The sequence below is a fragment of the Schistocerca piceifrons genome, chromosome 4 (assembly GCF_021461385.2).
Source record: "Schistocerca piceifrons isolate TAMUIC-IGC-003096 chromosome 4, iqSchPice1.1, whole genome shotgun sequence".
NCBI lineage: Eukaryota > Metazoa > Arthropoda > Insecta > Orthoptera > Acrididae > Schistocerca > Schistocerca piceifrons.
In genome coordinates this window covers 633,667,259-633,687,757 of record NC_060141.1, presented here as the reverse complement: position 1 = coordinate 633,687,757, position 20,499 = coordinate 633,667,259, and the positions used below count along the sequence as shown (strand labels likewise).

The 20,499-nt window shown below is 42.4% G+C and overlaps 1 protein-coding gene across 1 annotated transcript in view; it reads right to left on the bottom strand.

Moving 5' to 3' along the window:
- LOC124794802 (transmembrane protein 245) overlaps positions 1-20,499 on the bottom strand; it is a 248,886-nt gene that overhangs the window by 11,598 nt on the left and 216,789 nt on the right. Inside the window, exons 13-14 of the mRNA XM_047258459.1 lie at positions 11,961-12,176; positions 11,678-11,734 (exon numbers count right to left, since the gene is read on the bottom strand). Coding sequence (XP_047114415.1) covers positions 11,722-11,734; positions 11,961-12,176 — 229 coding nt within the window. The 3' untranslated portion in view covers positions 11,678-11,721. The remainder of the gene's footprint in view (positions 1-11,677; positions 11,735-11,960; positions 12,177-20,499) is intronic.

The window sequence follows — 20,499 nt, the reverse complement described above, 5'->3', positions numbered from 1 at the left end:
CTACACACACTGGGTATGTCGTCTTTACAAGGCGCAGCATATCTCACACCTCAAGGGCAGGGCGGAACACTGATCTCAGTCCATGCCACTGCAGCACATGCTCTAACTTGCTGCTCGTTGTCACATGATATGGTAGGAAATAGCAGCTTGGTCCCTTCTGCTGATTCACAAGGCGACTTTCTCCGTTGGCACCTGAAAGTGTTTGCACTGTCTCTCTTGCTCTAACCATAATCTCTGAACATGTCTCAAGCACTGCAATTCACACTGTGGGCGGTCTTCATCAGAAATAACTTTTGCTCTGTGAACTAATGTGTTCAGTACAGCTTTCTTGTGTACAGGGTGGTGAAAATTATAGATGTTCAAGGACCAATCAGTCTGTCAGTTTCCTGTACACTTAATGACCACGCTAGCCTTCTGCTCAGCTAAAAATCAAAGAATGGTGACTTGCCACCCTTTTGTTATAGAGGAGGCAGCTGAGATTACAATAAACAGCAACAATTTCAACAGAGACCATGGGTATACACTTAGTATGGCGAGAGGGTTTTTTTTTTTTTTTTTTTTTGGGGGGGGGGGGGGGGTTGGATATCGAAAGGAAGCAAAGATGGACTGTAGTAACATCACATTTACATAGCACTTCACTTAGTATAGACTGGGACTGTGTCCTAGGCATACCCGATGTTAACTGACTGGGCACAGCCCGTGCTGCCTGAGTTGTTGTTGTTACGCCGGCAGAGGTCGCGTCCGAATTCTCGCGTGCCCTCTGGTGGACGGGACTCTACTTGCGGCAACTACCGTCCGTGACGCGCCGTGCCAATGTGCGCTCCCGCGATCTTTCTGGTGGCTACTGCACTCCTCCTCCTTCGGGGAGCGAAGCCACTGCGATCCACTGCGTCGGAAGGTGGTGCGTCGGGCAGGAGCGATGACCTCCACATCCATTGGAAGGCCGGAGTCTAGGGGATCCGTCAACCCTCGTGCCGGAACCTTCAAATACAGCTGGAAGTGACCCACACGAAGAGGCCCACGTCGTCCCTCCACTGGAGCCCGGGACAGAATGGGCGTCAAGCTGTTGAACGCCGGATCCTGTTCCACTTTGGGAGGGGCAAGACCCAGTGGCGGGGACGATGGGGAAGGGACGACCACAGGTGAACCAGCCTCCGGAGAAACCGGGCCTGAGAGAGGGGACGGCTCTCGCTGGGGCATCTCGAACGATGGCGATGCTAGTGCTGGAGCTACTGGAGGCTGCCAAGGCTGAGAACCATCGCAGTGCGGCAGAGTCACAGCGGGGAGAGGCGGTAATGTCCCCTCAGAAACCAACACAGGTGCCGGCAATGGGGAAGCCGGTGTCCGAGAGGTCGGAGGGTGGGTGCCCAAACGTGGACGTAGCTGATTTTGGTGAGCAACGTACCACCCGGTCCCCCGCCTGCAAGGTATAGAGCCGGCGGCCATTTCGGCGCAGGACCACCGCCGCTATCCAACATGGATTGTGACCAAAACCACGGGCCCAGACCGACATACCCAGTGGAAACCCAGGTACTCCACTTTGCGAAGACTGGCGAGGACCAGGCCGGAGGAGGTGCAGCAGAGTCCTAGGTTGGCGCCCATGGAGGAGCTCTCCGGGGCTGCGTTCTCCCATTGGTGTGGTCCAGTATGCCGTCAGGAAAAACGTCAATGCTTCCTCCGCAGGAAATTCGTGCACATACTTTTTCATCTGCGTCTTAAATGTGCACATCATGCGCTTGGCTTCCCCATTCGATTGTGGATGGAAGGGGGGAGAGCAAACGTGCCGAATACCGAAGAGCCTACAAAAATCCTGGAAGGTCTGCGAAATAAACTGTGGTCCACTGTCCGAGACCAGGGTGATTGGCAGACCTTCCACAGAAAAGATTTTTGCTAGTGCCTGGATTGCAACTTTTGAAGTGGTTGAGGAGCAGCAAACCACATATGGGAATCGGGAATAAGCATCAATGACAATGAACCAAAAGCCATTGACAAACGGGCCCGCAAAATCGATGTGAACACGTTCCCATGCTTGGGTTGCTGGCGGCCATGAAGAGAACGCTGCCCTGGGAGATGCCTGTTGGCTCGCACACTGGGAACAGGCGGCCACCAAGTGCTCAATTTCTCTGTCAATACCGGGCCAGTACACATGTCTGCGAGCCAAGGGTTTTAGTATGGGAAACACCCCAGTGCCCCACATGTAATAACGTGAGGACCTCCGTTCGTAAACTTGCAGGAACAACCATGCGAGGAGCTGTATCATCGGTAGCCAGAAGGAGAACTCCTTCCAAGACCGAGAGGTGGTCTCGTAGAATAAAATAATTACGAAGAGGGTCCAAGGCCCGGCCTGGAGGGCGGGATGACCACCCCTGCTGAATGAGGCGAACTACTTGCCGGAGAACCGGGTCAGCTGCTGTTTCACTGGCGACTCGAGAACTAGTGATCGGGAAGCCATCAACCGCTTGGCGGGACGCCACATCAAATGAAAACACATAATCTCCTCTCGATCGAACGCAGGATCCGGGCCCACCGGAAGACGGGAAAGAGCGTCGGCATTGGCATGCTGTCCGGTAGGGCGAAAATGAATGTCATAATGGTACTTAGAGAGGAACAAGGCCCAGCGCTGTAGTCTGTGGGCCGCCCTATCCGGAATCTGAGGGGCGAGGCCAAATAACGATATTAACGGCTTATGGTCAGTGATTAACTGAAACTTCGTGTCATACAAGAAAGGGTGAAACTTGGTAACAGCGTAGACAATGACCAAAGCCTCTTTTTCCACCTGGGAGTAATGGGCCTGCACGGGACTAAGAGTTTTGGAAGCAAATGCCAGTGGTTGCTCGGAACCATCTGCGTTGCGATGCGCCAGGACCGCCCCCACCACATACTGCGACGCATCTTTAGCCAGGACCAACGGCTTATGGGGGTCAAAAGTAGCCAAACAAGGCGCTGACGTGAGGAGGCCCTTCAACGAGGTGAACGCTCGCTCGCATGCAGGCGACCAATCAAAAGGAACACCCTTGCGCAAAACGCAGTACAGGGGGCGGGCTATGATGGAAGCCCTGGGAATGAACCGGTGGTAATAGGCTATCTTGCCTAAAAAAGCTTGTAACTCTTTTTGGCCGAGGAAGGTGGATGATACCTTGGACCAAACTTCCTTGTGGCTGGATGCCGTGACGAGAGATTGTGTAGCCCACATACTCAATGGATGGTTGGAAGAAGTTTGACTTGTGCAGGTTGCAACGCAAGCCCACAGACCTGAATTTGAGAAATAGGGTGCGAAGGTTGTGCAAGTGTTCCTTCGTGCTGCGGCCTGTGACAATTATGTCATCCAGGTAATTAATACAATGAGGGATTGTCGACGTGACGTGCTCAAGATAACGCTGGAATATCGCTGGGGCACTGGATATTCCGTAGGCCAACCGCTGGTATTGGTAAAGGCCAAACGGGGTGTTGACGACCGCCAGCCATTTGGAGTCCTCATCAAGTGGTATCTGATGATAAGCTTCCGAAAGATCGATTTTCGAAAACTATTGGCCTCTGGCCGCGGCGGAGAACAATTCATCAGCACGAGGCAAAGGATAGGTGTCCACCACCAATTGGGAATTAATGGTGGCCTTGAAATCGCCACAAAGACGTAATTTTCCCGAGGGCTTCCTTACAATAACGAGGGGCGAAGCCCACTCACTAGAAGAAATGGGAAGAACGACCCCTAGGGCTGTCAGCCGGTCTAGCTCTTCCTTTACCTGAGGGCGGAAAGCCAAGGGGATCTGCCTCGCGCGTAGAAAACGCGGGCGAGCCGACGCCTTCAACGTTAAGTGAGCTTCAAAATCTGAAACACGTCCCAGGCCCTCCTCTAAGATATCTGGAAAGTCTGAGATCAAAGACTCCAATGATTGATAGGGAACGACTTCGGAGACCAACTGTATGGTGTCAGCGATAGAAAAACCAAAAGCTTGAAAGGCATCCAGGCCAAAAAAGTTAGCGGACCTCGCATCACTGACAACAATAAAAGTAATAGGCCGAGTGACTGATTTGTATATCACGTCAGTAGTGAATTGACCCAGTAGGGGAATGAACTGTTTACCATAACCGCGTAGATGCTGGTAAACTGGCGCCAATGGGGGCAAGCCAAGGTCGGAATAAGTTTGTGCATTCAACAACAAAACTGCCGCACCCGTATCTACTTGCAGTTGTAACCGGCGCGACCGAACCGACACCTCGATAAAGAGTTTGCGTGCCGATGCGTCGGGAGCCTGGCCCAATGAAACTTCCTGAATGTCAACATCCATGTCCTCTGTACCTGCTTCCTTCGATTCTTTTGAGGCCGAGCGGAAAACCTTTGCAATGTGACCTTTTTTATTACATTTGCGACAAATGGCCCAACGCTGGGGGCACTCTGACCGATCATGATGTATATACCACGATGCACAGGATGGCAACAGGGGCCGGCGGCCGGAATTCTGTTTACGCGCTGTGCGGGAGCGGCCGTAACGGCCGGATTGTACCGCTCGCACGTCGTCCACCCCGGACACAGTGGACACGGACGCGCCACCCTGAACTGCCGCGACGTCGCACCACGCTTCCAGCTGTTGACCTGCAGCGTGAGAGACTTCATATGATTGAGCAATGGACAGGACTTCCTCAAGGGAATGGTCTTCTAACTGCAGGGCCCGTTGCCGGACCTCCCTATCAGAGGCCGAACGAACAATGACGTCGCGTACCATAACGTGGGCATACGACTCTCGCGACTGCTCCTTGACAAAATGACACTTGCGACTAAGACCGTGCAGGGTAGCGGCCCACGCCCGGTAAGACTGATGGGGCTGTTTCTTGTATTGATAGACCTCGACCCCAGCCGCCACAACATGCGTGTGGCGGCGATAATATGAAGACAGCAATGAACACAATGCGTCAAAAGACAAGGACGAGGGTTCCTGCAACGGTGCTAGCTGCCGCAAAACGTGATACAGCGAGGGAGATATCCAAGACAAGAAGAGAGCATGAATACTTCCACATCGGCAACATGAAATGCCTGGAAATGCTGCCGAAGGCGATATTCATATGTGTCCCAATCCTCCGCCATCTCGTCATACGGGGGAAAGGGAGGAGGGAACGGCGCTGGAGCAGACGGCGTGGAGAGCAACGCCGGAAGCACTTGTTTCATGGTGGCCATGAGCTCCGCCTGCTGCTCAACCAAAACCCGCACTAAATCCTCCATGCCGTAGAGAAGCTGCGAAACCGGAACAACGACGCAACACGTGAAAGAACGACCCTACTCGTCGCCAATTGTGTAGTAACACTGTTCACGTTTACGTAGCACTTCACTTAGTATAGACCGGGACTGTGTCCTAGGCATGCCCGATGTTAACTGACTGGGCACGGCCCGTGCTGCCTGAGTTGTTGTTGTTGTTGTTACGCCGGCAGAGGTCGCGTCCGAATTCTCGCGTGCCCTCTGGTGGACGGGACTCTACTTGCGGCAACTACCGTCCGTGACGCGCCGTGCCGATGTGCACCTCCTGCGATCTTTCTGGTGGCTACTGCATGGACGCTTGCAGGGAGACAAGGGTGGCAGTTTGGCTCAAATGGCTCTGAGCACTATGGGACTTAACAGCAGAGGTCACCAGTCGGTGGCAGTTTCAAACATGGCGTTGGCCTCTCATGCCACCTGACATCACTTGTTCCCAAGGTGGGGCGGAGCTGCTTTGAGCTGCCCAACTCACCTTCTGTTCATGAATAGTTTTGACCCCCTCTAATCGATGACAGAGGTTGCACATACTCCTGAAAAAGACGGTGAAGATTGCCATCAAGAGATTGAGAATTTTATTTGAACTCACATAGCTTGAAAACTGAGATGATTTTATTCAGTCATACTACATCGTTTACAGATGAAAGGACTACACTGACCATATACCATATCACTCTAATACACTGTAATTTACTATGAATCACAACAAGAACACTTTTGCTCCATTTTACTGAATCCGTTACACAAGAGCTGACTGATAATTTCATGATGCTGTTTTTGAGACTATAGTAAAGTGAGTGCTTTGTCACATTTGGCCATATTGTCCACCTGTAGTAAGTACCCTGTGTAAACAGTTTTAAAGCACAGATGCCACCATCCATGCACTGCAGTAATTAATCAAAGTAATGCTTTAATTTAAAATCACTTCCTGTCACCTGAAACATTTGACCACACCTGAGCTTTCTTTGATTTACTATGCATCATTTTTAGTTTTTTGAATGAATAAGGAATGTACAATCCAAAACACCAAACTGTTCCTTAATGTCATCACTAGCACAATAACACTTTTGCACAAAACTTTCAAGGGAAGATGTCTGTGTACTGCAAAATTCTTTGGATGTTTACCATTTTCTCCAACCACAAAAGCACAAAAAAATTTCCTAATGCTACCTTCTAAAACGAAGAGTCAAGGTTTCTGAGCATTTTTTGTTTGTTTCCAAATAACACTTGTGCATTGGCAATTGACATTTAGGTGCAACTTAGCTTCATTGATGCAATGTACAACATGTTTGTAATTTTTTGTACGTCATCTAAAAAATAAATATAACATCTACAATATGTAGTCTGTATGCAATTCTTATGGAAAAGAGTTTCAATGTCAGGAACTTTCAAGAGTTCAAATAACTTTAACACATTCTGTACATATTTCCCATCCTTTCCATTGATCCAGGCTTTGCACTGGCACTGTTATGGCTAAAAATATATCATTACTAACATCATTATTTTCCAATGAGTGACAAAAGAGCATCCAGAAGGGTAAAAGGAAAAGGAATGAAACTTCAAGGGATGAGAGGGTGTGTGACAATTTTTCAGTTATTAAAACGTAATGTCAAATTTACAAAGAACTTAGTAGTGCGATTCTACTTATCAGTATGACAATGTAGCCCCTCTGGCCTCTACACATGCACTGATCAGGTGGGAATGGTACTGCAAAGCCACTGTATCTTCTCAAGGCAAGGTGGCCCATAACAGTTGTAGCTAGTCCTTGATATCCTGGACAGTGGCTCTGAGACACAGTTTACACCTGAGCTGGTCTCAGATATGTTCTGTTGGGGACAGATCTGGGGATCTTTTTGGTCGTAGGAGTACATCAACATCACATGGACAGCTTACAGAGGCATGTTCCATGTGTGGACGAGCACTGTCAGGTTGAAAAAATGGCATAGCAATACGATCACATACATTAGGATGTAGGATGTCCGTGATGCATCTTAGTGCTGTTAGAATTCCCTAAATCACCACCTGCTGTGACCTGAAGACATATCCAAAGGACCCCACGTAATGACGCCAGGAGTAACATTGCAGTGTCTCTCCAACACACTGGAAGAATTGGGCTTCTCCCCAGGTTGCTACTATACTCATCAATGATGGTTGTCCAAGGTGGCAGAAACATAATGCATTGGTAAACACAATGCATGGACATTTTATGCTGTCCAAATTCATGCCACTCTCACAAGTGAAATCTCATAAGTGAAAGTTCTACAAATCTAGATAGTGATAAGATGGACAGATGGAAAGCCACAATGACACCCCTTTCAAACTCTGTCAGGTGTTGATAACACTGTCTCACATGAGTAAGGGACGTCCCTGCGTCCTTCCTAGTGATCCCTCTACTTCTAATGCTGTTCATGCACCATATATACCTTACGATGCCCGGTTAACAACACTATACGTGTACAACACTGATGCACTCTGACGGCTTTTTATACCTGTCACAGAGAACAGTAACTCTTAATCAAACAATGGAAAATCCAGGATGGAATGTAACAATACCAGAGAAGGAAAGTTGCGACTCACCATATAGCGGAGATGCTGAGTCGTGGTAGGCACAATAAAAAGATTCACACAATTAAAGCTTTCAGCCATTAGACAAGCTCAAGTATTGTGGCATGAGTGGGACAGTGCACAAATGGTTTAATTCGTACCTAACTGGAAGAGTGCAGAAAGTTGAAATAAGTAGTTCTCGTAACATGCAAAGATCAGCACATTCCTCAAACTGGGGAACTATCAAGAATGGGGTTCCACAAGGGTCAGTCTTGGGTCCTTTGTTGTTCTTATTATATATTAATGACTTGCCATTCTATATTCATGAAGAGGCAAAGTTAGTTCTCTTCGCTGATGATACAAGTATAGTAATCACACCTGAGAAACAAGAATTAACTGATGAAATTGTCAATACTGTCTTTCAGAAAATTACTAAGTGGTTCCTTGTAAACGGACTCTCATTGAATTTTGATAAGACACAGTACATACAGTTCCATACAGTGAATGGTATGATGCCATTAATAAATATAGACCTTAATCAGAAGCATATAGCTAAGGTAGAATATTCCAAATTTTTAGGTTTGTCCATTGATGAGAGATTAAATTGGAAGAAACACATTGATGATCTGCTGAAACGTTTGAGTTCAGCTACTTATGCAATAAGAGTAATTGCAAATTTTGGTGATAAACTTCTTAGTAAATTAGCTTACTACGCCTATTTTCACTCATTGCTTTCATATGGCATCATATTTTGGGGTAATTCATCACTGAGGAATAAAGTATTTATTGCACAAAAGCGTGTAATCAGAATAATAGCTGGAGTCCACCCAAGATCATCCTGCAGACATTTATTTAAGGATCTAGGGATATTCACAGTAGCTTCTCAGTATATATACTCTCTTATGAAATTTGTTATTAACAACCAAACCCAATTCAAAAGTAATAGCAGTGTGCATAACTACAATACTAGGAGAAAGGACGATCTTCACTATTCAAGATTAAATCTAACTTTGGCACAGAAAGGGGTCAATTATACTGGCACTAAAGTCTTTGGTCACTTACCAAATAGTATCAAAAGTCTGACAGATAACCAACAAGTATTTAAGAAGAAGTTAAAAGAATTTCTGAATGACAACTCCTTCTACTCCATAGAGGAATTTTTAGGTATAAATTAAGAAAAAAAAGAAAAAAAAACAAAAATATTAAAAAAAATAAAAAAAATAAAAATAAAAATAAAGAAAAACAAAAAACACAAAAAATAAAGTTGTTATATTAACTTAAGTATGTTGTTAAATTAACCTAATTATGTCATGTATTGGAAAATTCGACTCGTTCCACATCATTACGAAATATCGTATTCATGATCCATGGAACTAGTATTAATCTAATCTAATCTAATCTAATCTAAGGTCTTTGTCATCAGTACACACACACACACACACACACACACACACACACACACACACACACACACATATATCTGCAGTCTCAGAGAGCTGAGACCACTGAGACTGCAGATGTGTGTGCAAGTTGCATTTGTGTGTGTGTGTGTGTGTGTGTGTGTGTGTGTGTGTGTGTGTGTGTGTGTGTGTGCGCACGTGTGCACGCGCGCGTGCGTGCACGCATGTGTGTATGTGGATCTACTGCTGACAAAGGCCTTAATGGATGAAAGCTTTAATTGTGTGAATCTTTTTATTGTGACTATCGTGACTCAGCATCTCCGCTATATGGTGAGTAGCAGCCTTCCTTCTCTGGTACCGTAACTCTTAATCATTTACATATCCACCTCTAGTGTGTACGTGTATGAATTTACATTGGCATCCAACCATTTCTTCTAAGTATTTCACTTTTTGTCAGGTAGGGTATTTTTGTTCTCGATTAATTTTAGAGAAGTAGCTATGTAATTTCATCCTTCTTCTACAGTTGTCCATAGATACTAAGTCTTTGTGTTCAGTAAACATGGCACAACACTAGGTGATTTCTTATATGTTCTGCACTTGTGCCTAGTTTGTTGATGCATTCTTTGTTTCAAGCATACTGTGCACTTGAGCACTGGGGTACCTTTCTTTGAATGTTCACTCTCAATTACATTTCTAAAATGCCTCGCAGTAAATCGTAGAGGATTCACATTATCTGAATGAATTTTTCTGACAGTTTTGCTCCATTCTGTAGCACAAGTTGCTACTCTGCTGTGATTATGAGAATATAAAATGCACAGGCCCACTACTTGAAAAAATAACATTTTGTGTCCCTCCATGGTCTTCCAAGCTGACTGAAATGAACTCTGTAGCATGGCAGTGAGCTCGACTGCTCCCAGTCTCAAGTTGTAATCTGTAACACACTGTGGTTCCTTTATTTCTTCATAAGTCTTTCTCATCTCAAAAATTCCTGTGGCATTGAAAGTGGTCAAGATCCACACACTTCCCTTAAATTCACTGTGTCTAGTGAGAATCTTCAAGATCAGTTCACTTCTAAAAGTACAGAAGCATGCTATTTTAGTTGCAAATAAAATCTTAGGTTAAGAGCCAGTAACTAAAAGAGGTTGAAAACAGCAACAGAAGTCCAGGGACTCCAACTGAACAGGCTCAATGATGAGCAGCTGCTAAGTGCTTGGAGCAATAATACAGGTGTCCATGCAGCAGAATGTTCTAACACGTCTAAAGCATTCTAATAATGTCTACAACATTCTAATACATCTAGAGCACAAAGGTATTCATTCACAAATTGGCACAGACAAATATGTCTAGAGCACCTGGTGGAAAGAGAGGCAGGTTGCTAAAATATTTCTAGAGCACCTGGGGACAGAAGAAGCAGTGTGTGTTAACAAATCTAAAGCAGTCAAAGGGACAATATAAATTATGAATTTACTGAGTTTGCACCAAAATTTCCATATATTTTTGGGGAAGAATAGTCAAAATATACTAAATTTATTCTTGTTTAGCTTCACTATGCATTAAAAGTTTTGCACTGAATAAAAACATAAATCACAAATGTGATATGAACCTGTCTACTGTTATCATCATTTTCTTTCATGAGTCAACATTAAATCAAAGATGGAGTACAGTTATGTAAATTAGATCCCTTATGGACAGTAATTTTGATTTGAATTACGAGACAGCTTTCATGGTGTTGGGCTATTTTTGTGATACCTATGCCTTACAGCAGATAAAATGAGTCCACATATCATGTTGATGTTTGCAGCTACGGTCCCGGGAGCAGCCTTTATATCTCTATTGGTCTGTAGATATGATACTATTGATAGTTGGGATGCTGTAAGCCCGTAACAACAATCAGTCAGTCCATGTTGGCAGGCTGCTTGCCTGATTAATTCTTAATCACTGCAGGACATCATAAGAGTAGCATGATGCCATGGCAGCAACCTCCTCCTCATTCAAAATATTTCCCAATAATATTCAAATAAAAGTAACTCTCAATAAAGAGTCAATTCCAACATTCATTCAGTCACAAGTAATGAGTTTTATAATGCATTTTCCAATTTATAATAAGGTGCAGAAGAAATATTAATATATCTGATTTTAGAGTGAAATCAAACAATGGAAAATATGTCATGGAGTAGCAACATAAAGGAAAGGATCAACAACAATTCACTATACAGAAGTTGTTGACAGGTAACAGGCACAATGAAAAATACAATTAGGTATTATTCAACTTCCGGACTAAGTCCTTTATCAGACATACACAACAAAACTAATTAATAGAAGATCACATACAACAATGGCAAAAAGAGTGGAATACTTTACACAATAATGTGGTCACAAACCCAAGATTCTGAAGCTGACTCATGATAGAAACCCCCATGTGTGAAATGAACACAATGTTAAAGTAATAAAAAAAATTGAAAATTTGCAATGAGTCAACTGAACTACTCACCTTGGTTGCTGTATTCTACTTCAACACGTGGCAAGTACACTGCATCACTGAGTTTTGCTGAAATAAAAAGGGAGCATTTACAATGCCAAATAGACGTTTCTCAGCTTCATAGTAGTAGTAATAGTAGTAATAAACAACATCAACAAAAACAAAAGTAATAATAATGATAATAATAATAATAAAAACAGAATTAACAAATACATATCATATAAATAAATTTTAGTTGGTTTTACTTGTTATACTGGCTATTTGGGTGCGTTCCATTCAAGAGAACATAAATTACCTTCTTATATGACTGATTGAACTAATGTCAGTAATGTGGCACAGATGTTCAGAAAGGCGGGTATCAGAACTTGACGCTTCATTCATTAGCGTACTTGACATATTAATTGCAAGGAACACGCCACATAACAGGATGGGTCCCACAATAGCACCCTCCACTCCCATCAAAAAAATTCCACCTGCCACTGAGAGACCTGTTAAATATGGGTGCCCCGTCCTGCAATTGCAATTATATACATTAATTTTTAAATATTTACACTGATTAAAAACAAGTGCCTATAAATAGCACAAAAGATCACTAGTAATTAAGTTTCATTTTAACTAAAGATAGCACTGCAGAGAAATACGATTAAACAATTGCATTATCCATGTACAGTAAGAGCAATATATGTGGTGTGTCTAAAAAGTTCGGTGAATGGTGTCATATCTGAATAGAAATTTCGCGCATGTGCTTGGGTCTTCAGAGACTAGAGGAGCATCAATACACAGCATGTACTGCATGTGACTGGCTGTAAAAAAAGACTGTGACCAACAACAGGACATAGTGTGAGACGAAGTGTCACAGCACAATGGAGCAATGTGTAAACATGAAGTTCTGCTACAAACTGTGGAAGACTGCAATGGAGACACATGAAATGTTGGTACAGGTGTACAGGAGGGAAGTAGTGAGCAGAAAATGTGTTTATTAATGGCTTAAATGCTTCTGTGAAGAGAAGGAAACAACTGACGATGATCCATGTTCAGGTCAGCCATCGACAAGCAGAACCCCAGAAAAGATCGAGAAAGTGTGACAAATGCTGGCACAAGATTGGCGACCAACTCTCAGATTGATTGCGGAGGATTTGGACATCAACAAGGTCACGGTGCACACCATTGTCCACAACGATTTGGGTAAGCGGAAGATCTGTTCCTGATTTGTGCCGCACAAGCTCACAGATGAGTAGAAAGCAAAACGGAAGGAAACTGCTGGTGATTTCATTTCCTTTCCACGTGTGACCAGGATCCATTACTTCTGAAAACCGTCATCACAGGAATTGAGACTTGCTGCTACCAGTTCTATACGGAATCGAAATGGCAATTGATGTCATGGTGTTCACTGTCTTCCCGGGATTTGGGGGGGGGGGATGTGAGCTGTCTGCAAATATCCAATACAGAAACACTGTTGATCGCCTTCTTCGACAACAATGTATTTGTTCCTGCAGGTCAAACAATGAATGCTGCACTTCAGCAGTCCATTTTGAACTGATTACTACAGCATATGCAGTGGGTTCAGCCAGAGTTGCACAGGATTGGAAAAAGGATGCTGCTCCAAGACAGCGCCCGTGCACACTGCGCTGCACTATCTGTGTGCACCAATTTGTGGTGCCAAAGATGGTAACTGTTCTTGAACAACCTCCATACTCCCTGATCTGGCTCCCACTCGAAGGTGGCCATGAAAGGTGAAAGTTGTAGTGTTATAAAAAAATATAGTGTTGAAGATATAATGAAATTTTGTGTGTAACTTGGCAACAGAATCAGAGATTGCTTGTATTGTCTTATCGTAACAAGTCACTGTAATGATTTTTTCACCTGATAAATATTTTTTAAATACCTGACATTCTTCGAGTGTGTGTGTGTGTGTGTGTGTGTGTGTGTGTGTGTTTGTGTGTGTTTATTTCAGAAGTAGCAGTCTGGCTGAAAGCTTACATGTTTAGTAACCTTTTTGTTATACCTGTCTGCGACTCAACATCTCCACTATATGGCGAGTTGCAATCTATCCTTTTCATAACATTGTCAAATACTGTGATGATGACGAAATAGACACAACTGACACATGTAGAAGTGACTATGCAACATGTGCTGATGATATTATAGTTCTTATGTATAACTGGAATGTCCATGTTATTTCCACATTACATTTTTTAGAAAAAAACTTTCAATTTAGTACATATCAACTGAAGCGTGCGCACGAATAACGCTGTATGGCACATTTTGACATTTCGTATAATCGCGTGGAATAATGCTGTATACGCCAGTCTGCATCGCCTGCTGTTATAATTGACACGTTCACCGTCCGACGGCAGCACTAAACAGCGACGAGACGCGCACAGTTTTCGTGGCTCTGCGCGAACAATGCTGTATGTTACAACAATGGCGGAGTGCAGCAAGGTGACGCTTACCGCAAGTGGTTTGAAACGTGCAAATAATGCACGGAAAAGGAAAATTAACATAGGTAGTTGGCAGGATATTAAGAGGAAAAGGCTTCATGATGGTGGACTGTAACATAAATCACGAAAAGGAAAGGTAGTTCCTGTGAAACAGCCTCCAACACAGGTGAGTGGAATAAGGCTGTATGGGTTTTGTAAAAGGTGTATGTCTTCAGAGAAGCATATGTGTCCTGTAAAGCGGCAACGTGCCCTGTAGAGTACATGGCTCTAATGACATGTTATGTGTATCTTCTGAAAACATTACAGTAAAAGTATGTGACGTGAATGAAATTAACTACAGTTCTGTAGTTATCATTGGCGAAAAAATAGAATATTCAGTCTGAGTAATGCTATATTATTAAAAGAGAATGTGAAATTTGATAATCTAATTGAATAAGAGGTAGTAAAAGTGATTGTTTTCGTGATTCAGGATCGTGTATGCAATGCAGAAGTGTGCTCAAAAGGATGCAAGGACATAAACCTGGAAATGAAGTTAAAGCTGTACGAAGAATATCATGCCTTAACATATGGTGAGCAGTCCATATACTTAATAAAATCCATGGAAATAGGTGTGCCAGCCAGGCGCAAGAGAGGTAAGACAGATGATACTTCACGGAAACAAGCTACTTTCAAATACAAAGTTTACTCAAAAGAAGTGTGTCAAAAAACATTGCTTGACATATTCTCCATCAGCCAGCAACGAAAGCAGACTCTGCAACGTAAAGTAAAAGGTGGAATAACCACTCCTAAAGACGGTAGAGGAAAACATTGCAATAGGCCACATGCCATATCAAATGATGACAGGGCTCTTATTCGGCAACACATATCGAGTTTACCAAAGCAGATGAGCCATCACAGCAGGAATAAATCCTCAAAAGAATGTCTGCACCCCGATCTCAACCTCTGTAGAATGTATCGGTTGTTTACCAAAAAGTTTCCTGATAAGTCAATAAGTAGGTCATACTATCAAAGGGTGTTTCAAACAATTTTAATCTGCATTTCAGAACACCTAGATCAGATACTTGCAGACTGTGCGATTTGTTGTTTAACAAAATGAGTGCAGCTTCAGACGAAATAGAACTGCACAAGATCGAAATTGAGAGTCAGTTGCATCATTCAAGGGCAGACCAAGCATACAAAGCCCTAAAAAACAATACGGAAATGGCTAAGAGGAATAACAATATACATGTTATGAAACTTCCTGGCAGATTAAAACTGTGTGCCCGACCGAGACTCGAACTCGGGACCTTTGCCTTTCGCGGGCAAGTGCTCTACCATCTTAGCTACCGAAGCACGACTCACGCCCGGTAGTCACAGCTTTACTTCTACCAGTAGCTCGTCTCCTACCTTCCAAACTTTACAGAAGCTCTCCTGTGAACCTTGCAGAACTAGCACTCCTGAAAGAAAGGATACTGCGGAGACATGGCTTAGCCGCAGCCTGGGGGATGTTTCCAGAATGAGATTTTCACTCTGCAGCGGAGTGTGCGCTGATATGAAACTTCCTAGCAGATTAAAACTGTGTGCCCGACCGAGACTCGAACTCGGGACCTTTGACTTTCGCGGGCAAGTGCTCTACCATCTTAGCTACCGAAGCACGACTGACGCCCGGTAGTCACAGCTTTACTTCTGCCAGTAGCTCGTCTCCTACCTTCCAAACTTTACAGAAGCTCTCCTGCAAGAGATGACAGAAGCTCCTGCAGGAGAGCTTCTGTAAAGTTTGGAAGGTAGGAGATGAGATACTGGCAGAAGTAAAGCTGTGAGTACCAGGCGTGAGTCGTGCTTCGGTAGCTCAGATGGTAGAGCACTTGCCCGCAAAAGGCAAAGGTCCCGAGTTCGAGTCTTGGTCGGGCACACAATTTTGATCTGCCAGGAAGTTTCATATCAGCGCACACTCCGCTGCAGAGTGAAAATCTCATTCTGGAAATATACATGTTATATGTGTTGACCTACAACAGGTTTTACTTTGTCCTACATTGACTTATTCTACAGTGTTCTACCAGAGACAGCTGTCGTCATATAATTTCACGATTCATGACGTTGTACTGGAAACATCACCGTAAATTTATGGGATGAATCCACCGCAAGGAGAGGTTCAGCCGAAATAGTTTCGTGTCTGCTTAAATTTGTGACGCACAATTATAATACGCTTGAAGATGGTATGGAATGAAAACCGATTGTTTGGTCTGACCGCTGTGTCGGGCAGATCAACAACTGGAGAGTTTTAGCGCTTTATTTCTATCTGATCAGCTGCAAGTACTTTACAGAAATACATCAGAAGTTTTTATGTTCGGGTCACAGTTTCCTACCTTGTGACAGGGATTTTTCAGTCATCGAGAAAAGAAAGAAAGTGTCAAAAGTTATGGTTCCTTCAGAATGGAAGCACGCCATTGCTGAGGCCTTTGTCGATCCTTCAAAACTGACCATTCACGAGATGATGATGGAAGACTTCAAGGACATAGGATCCATCGAGTTGCTTTTGAAGAAGCCGCCTTGGTTGAAGCTGTGTAGTGATGATCCTCGAGGTTTAAGCGTGCGCCGTACCCACAATGTGCTTCACCCATGGGAAAGACACTGTATTGTAAAGCATGGTTGTGAACATCAAGTAAAAAATTGTCCATTGCCTTCTGAATTCCGGTTGCTCTATAACGGGACACTGAGAGTTCATAAGGAGAAGAAAAGGGATCTATTGGACATGACGAAATTTATGGAACCAAAATACAGGCAGTTTTATGAAAACCTGCAGTGTGACAATTGACTATAATGTACTAGATTTGAGCCTAAACTTGATAAACTAATGTTGTATTTTTTTTTTTAAGATCAAGCAATTCAGTTTACAATAAATATTATTTAGAATCTTGTTTTAAATATCTTACTTACTAATTTTGGATTCTAGAGACCTTATAATTACAGCAGAGCACTGGCTGATCTGGAATAATGCTGTATATCCATTGCCATACAGTCCTATTCCATTTTAAAACTTATTTATTTTCGAAAAATCTGTGCTTAGCGCGATTTTAAAAACCAGAAATTAATATTTTCCACAGTCTGTATGCACAAACAATACATATCTGCTATTACATTATTATATCGTATTAATTCCCTGGAACTAACAGTTTTTATCAATTTCCGAACAACTGCAAAGTGTGCCATACAGCATTATTCGTGCACATGCTTCAACTGTACATTATTAGCCATGGTAACTATTGGTATTTCCTTATTATGTCTTTGATACAACGTGGCACTTGAGATGTTAGTAACTTCAGAAGCACATGCACTTGCAACATCCAAAGTGTTTACAAAGAGGTTATGGTCCAAAGACTTCGGTCTAAGAGGTAAAGATATGTTACACATAAGACATAAAACAGATATTACAAATTATGAAAATGAAATTGTTATGCCAGTTATAACATACAGAATGGTTGATGGCAAATTATATAAACTTGTTCTTTCAGAATTAGGCGTGATGACTTGGGGCTATGAATGTAAATTTTGAGCTCTTCAAAGGAGATTTAATATCTTTCCTTTGCCGACAATGTGTAGTATCTGCAGGTTGTCATTAATGGCTGTCGCTGAGTGGCCATGTTCTTTTGATGTGTTACAAAAGTCACTTGTCAAAGTTATGTAGCCACAAGACATTCAGAATACTCAGCTGTTTGGAGTACACAGACATAAAAATAAAGAGCATTGTTTATTTCAATAACAAAATACACTTATTCAAATACAATTTGAACAAAATGATATGCAGGGAATAGCAATAGACTAGTCTGATAAGGACACATACATGAACATTAAGTGAGGTCACAAACAGAAATTTTTTAGTAATAGAACTACTTCTTCAAAATGAGTTTTGTTTTCGTGCTTTGAAGCACTCTTAGCTCTTCCCTATTTACTTTCTCCTTCCTTTCATTTTCTTTAAAGGATTTCCCAGTTGCCTATTCTCTGCTAGTGTTTGATTGTACCAACCATGTGCATTTCCGAAGTTCTGTATTAACTGCATTGTGATAGAAATCCAGCATCCCCAACAACTTAGAGCACATTGTGAACAGTACAAATGATTATGAGGGAGGCTTCAGTCAAATTTTTCACCATAATGAAGTTGACAAAGAAACCTCTTTCAAGGCTGGTGTTGCCATGGAGGAGACTTCATGCAAAGATAAATGTCTTCACATTTTCAGGTCCACTTTTCACCCCGATGACCATCAACCAGAATTTATTGATGGGAACACAATACTCATCAAATTCTTTGAGGATTTTCTTTACTGGTCTGATGTCTGTTAGATTTTGGAACTGGAGGGCAATGGCATGAGCCTCAGTACAACCAAATCAGTTCAAGGTAGTTAAATGTGTCAATGCTATGCCTAACAATCTCTTCTCATGGTCAGCGTTAATTCCCACTTCTGAGTCTAAATATGCCCTTCATACAGAAATATGCTAGGTGCAATTGATCCAGAATTTTGAAAATCATACAGTTCATAAATGTAAGGCACTCATTCCAGAATGCCAAGATATCTTTTTCAAACGCCAAGATATCTATTCTGATGTATCACACTGACACAGTGCGTTTTTGGTTCTGAACCTGATGTCCACTTACTGAGGTAGCGACTGATTTATGTTGCCCTTAAGATATATTCTAAAGCTAATCTGTTTCTACAAACTTCTTGTTTAACAAATTTTCTCATTAGCTCTCTGATTATAGACTGGAGGGATGCATAGAGGAAAGAAGCTAAGGAATCATTTAGTCAGAAACGAATCAACCTGGGCAGCCATAGTCTCAAATGATGAGATGAGCTATCAGCATATTGTCCCTCAAAGACTCAATTCCCTCAAGTATCATGAGACACTATTCAGTAGCTATGACTCTTAGGAATTGCAGTAGTGATGTTAGCTTTTCGTTTTACCTCCTACTGTTCTTTCTTTACCCTTTCTACGTCCTTTACCCATTTTCAAACAGCAGTTAATATTTGCTGATCACAGATGGACATCATTTTATTTTCAACCCACCAAATGGAGCAAAACTTCCATGAGGAAACAGAAGTGCTTGTAATATTGTTGACATCACCTTGGCATGACGGAAAATTTTAAATCTCTGTATATAAAAGACAATGTCCTGATTGACTGACAGACTCATAATCACTCAACCCAAACCACTAAGGGCAGAAATTTAAAATTTTGACAACATGTGGATCTTATACTGTAAGCATTGTTTAAAAAGGCATTTTCTTTCTTTTTTTTTTTAAAAATGTTGCTATTACGGCAATTTTCAAGCTAGACCTTTGAATTTTGGTATCTGGGTTCTCAGTCAGAGAGAAAGAAATATGTATTTCAGCATTTTTGGAGATTCAACCCCTATAGGGACGAAAGTTTATATGGAAATATTTCATTGTGCAAGCATTTTTGAGGCTTAATCTATGAAAATTTGTATTTGGCTTCTCTGCTAGAAATAAAACATATGCATGTCACTGTTTTTGGAAATCCAACCCCTAAAGGGTGAAATGAGGAGTGAAATGTTTTATGAAAATATTTTATTCTGAAAGCACATCTTTGTAAATTGGTGTTTCGCTTCTGGGTTAGAGATGAAACTCGGCCCCTAAGGGGGTGAAACAGAGTTGACTTCTTGGTTAGAAACACAAAATTCAACCCCTAAGAGAGGGCAATAAGGGGTGAAAATTTTTAAGAAAACATTATGTTACAAAAAAAATTTAAGTCAGATTTATGATGAAAATTGGTATTTCACTTCTCGGTTAGATATAAAGAAGTATTTGTTAGGGGATGAAAGTTGCTCCAGAAATATCTCCACAAGAATTCAAAAGTCGTGATTAACAAAAACTTTGGCCTCCAACTACCAGAATCACTTTTTGTTTAGAAGTACATTCAAAAAAGACCATGCTTACATGGCCTGAATTAGCATGAAAAGTTTAAATTTAGAAGGTATAAGCAGTGGGCACTGAGCTAGAAGATTATATAAAGCTCTCAGAAACTGAACAAGTTTCCAACCAATGATCGTACAACTTGTCAAAGTTGTCATGCACTGTGTATAAGCCACATGTCCCAAAATTGCATATGGTGGATCACCCTTGACTCTGAGCTTGCTTTTTAGTCCTCTTAGGAATGCCTCATTAACATTGGGGCCATCCATGGACAATTGAACAACTTACTTTTTCAGATTTATCTTGGACTGGGATGCAACTGCCTCAAATCCTTCAATTAAATCTTTAGCAACACTTTTTCTCCAAAACAATAGAGTGCCATACTTGCTTGAAACCTGGCACAATGCACTTTCCCATAAACATAACAAACCGACAAAATCAATCACATGCGTGTCACAGGGAGCAACAATATCCTGTCGTTGTTTGG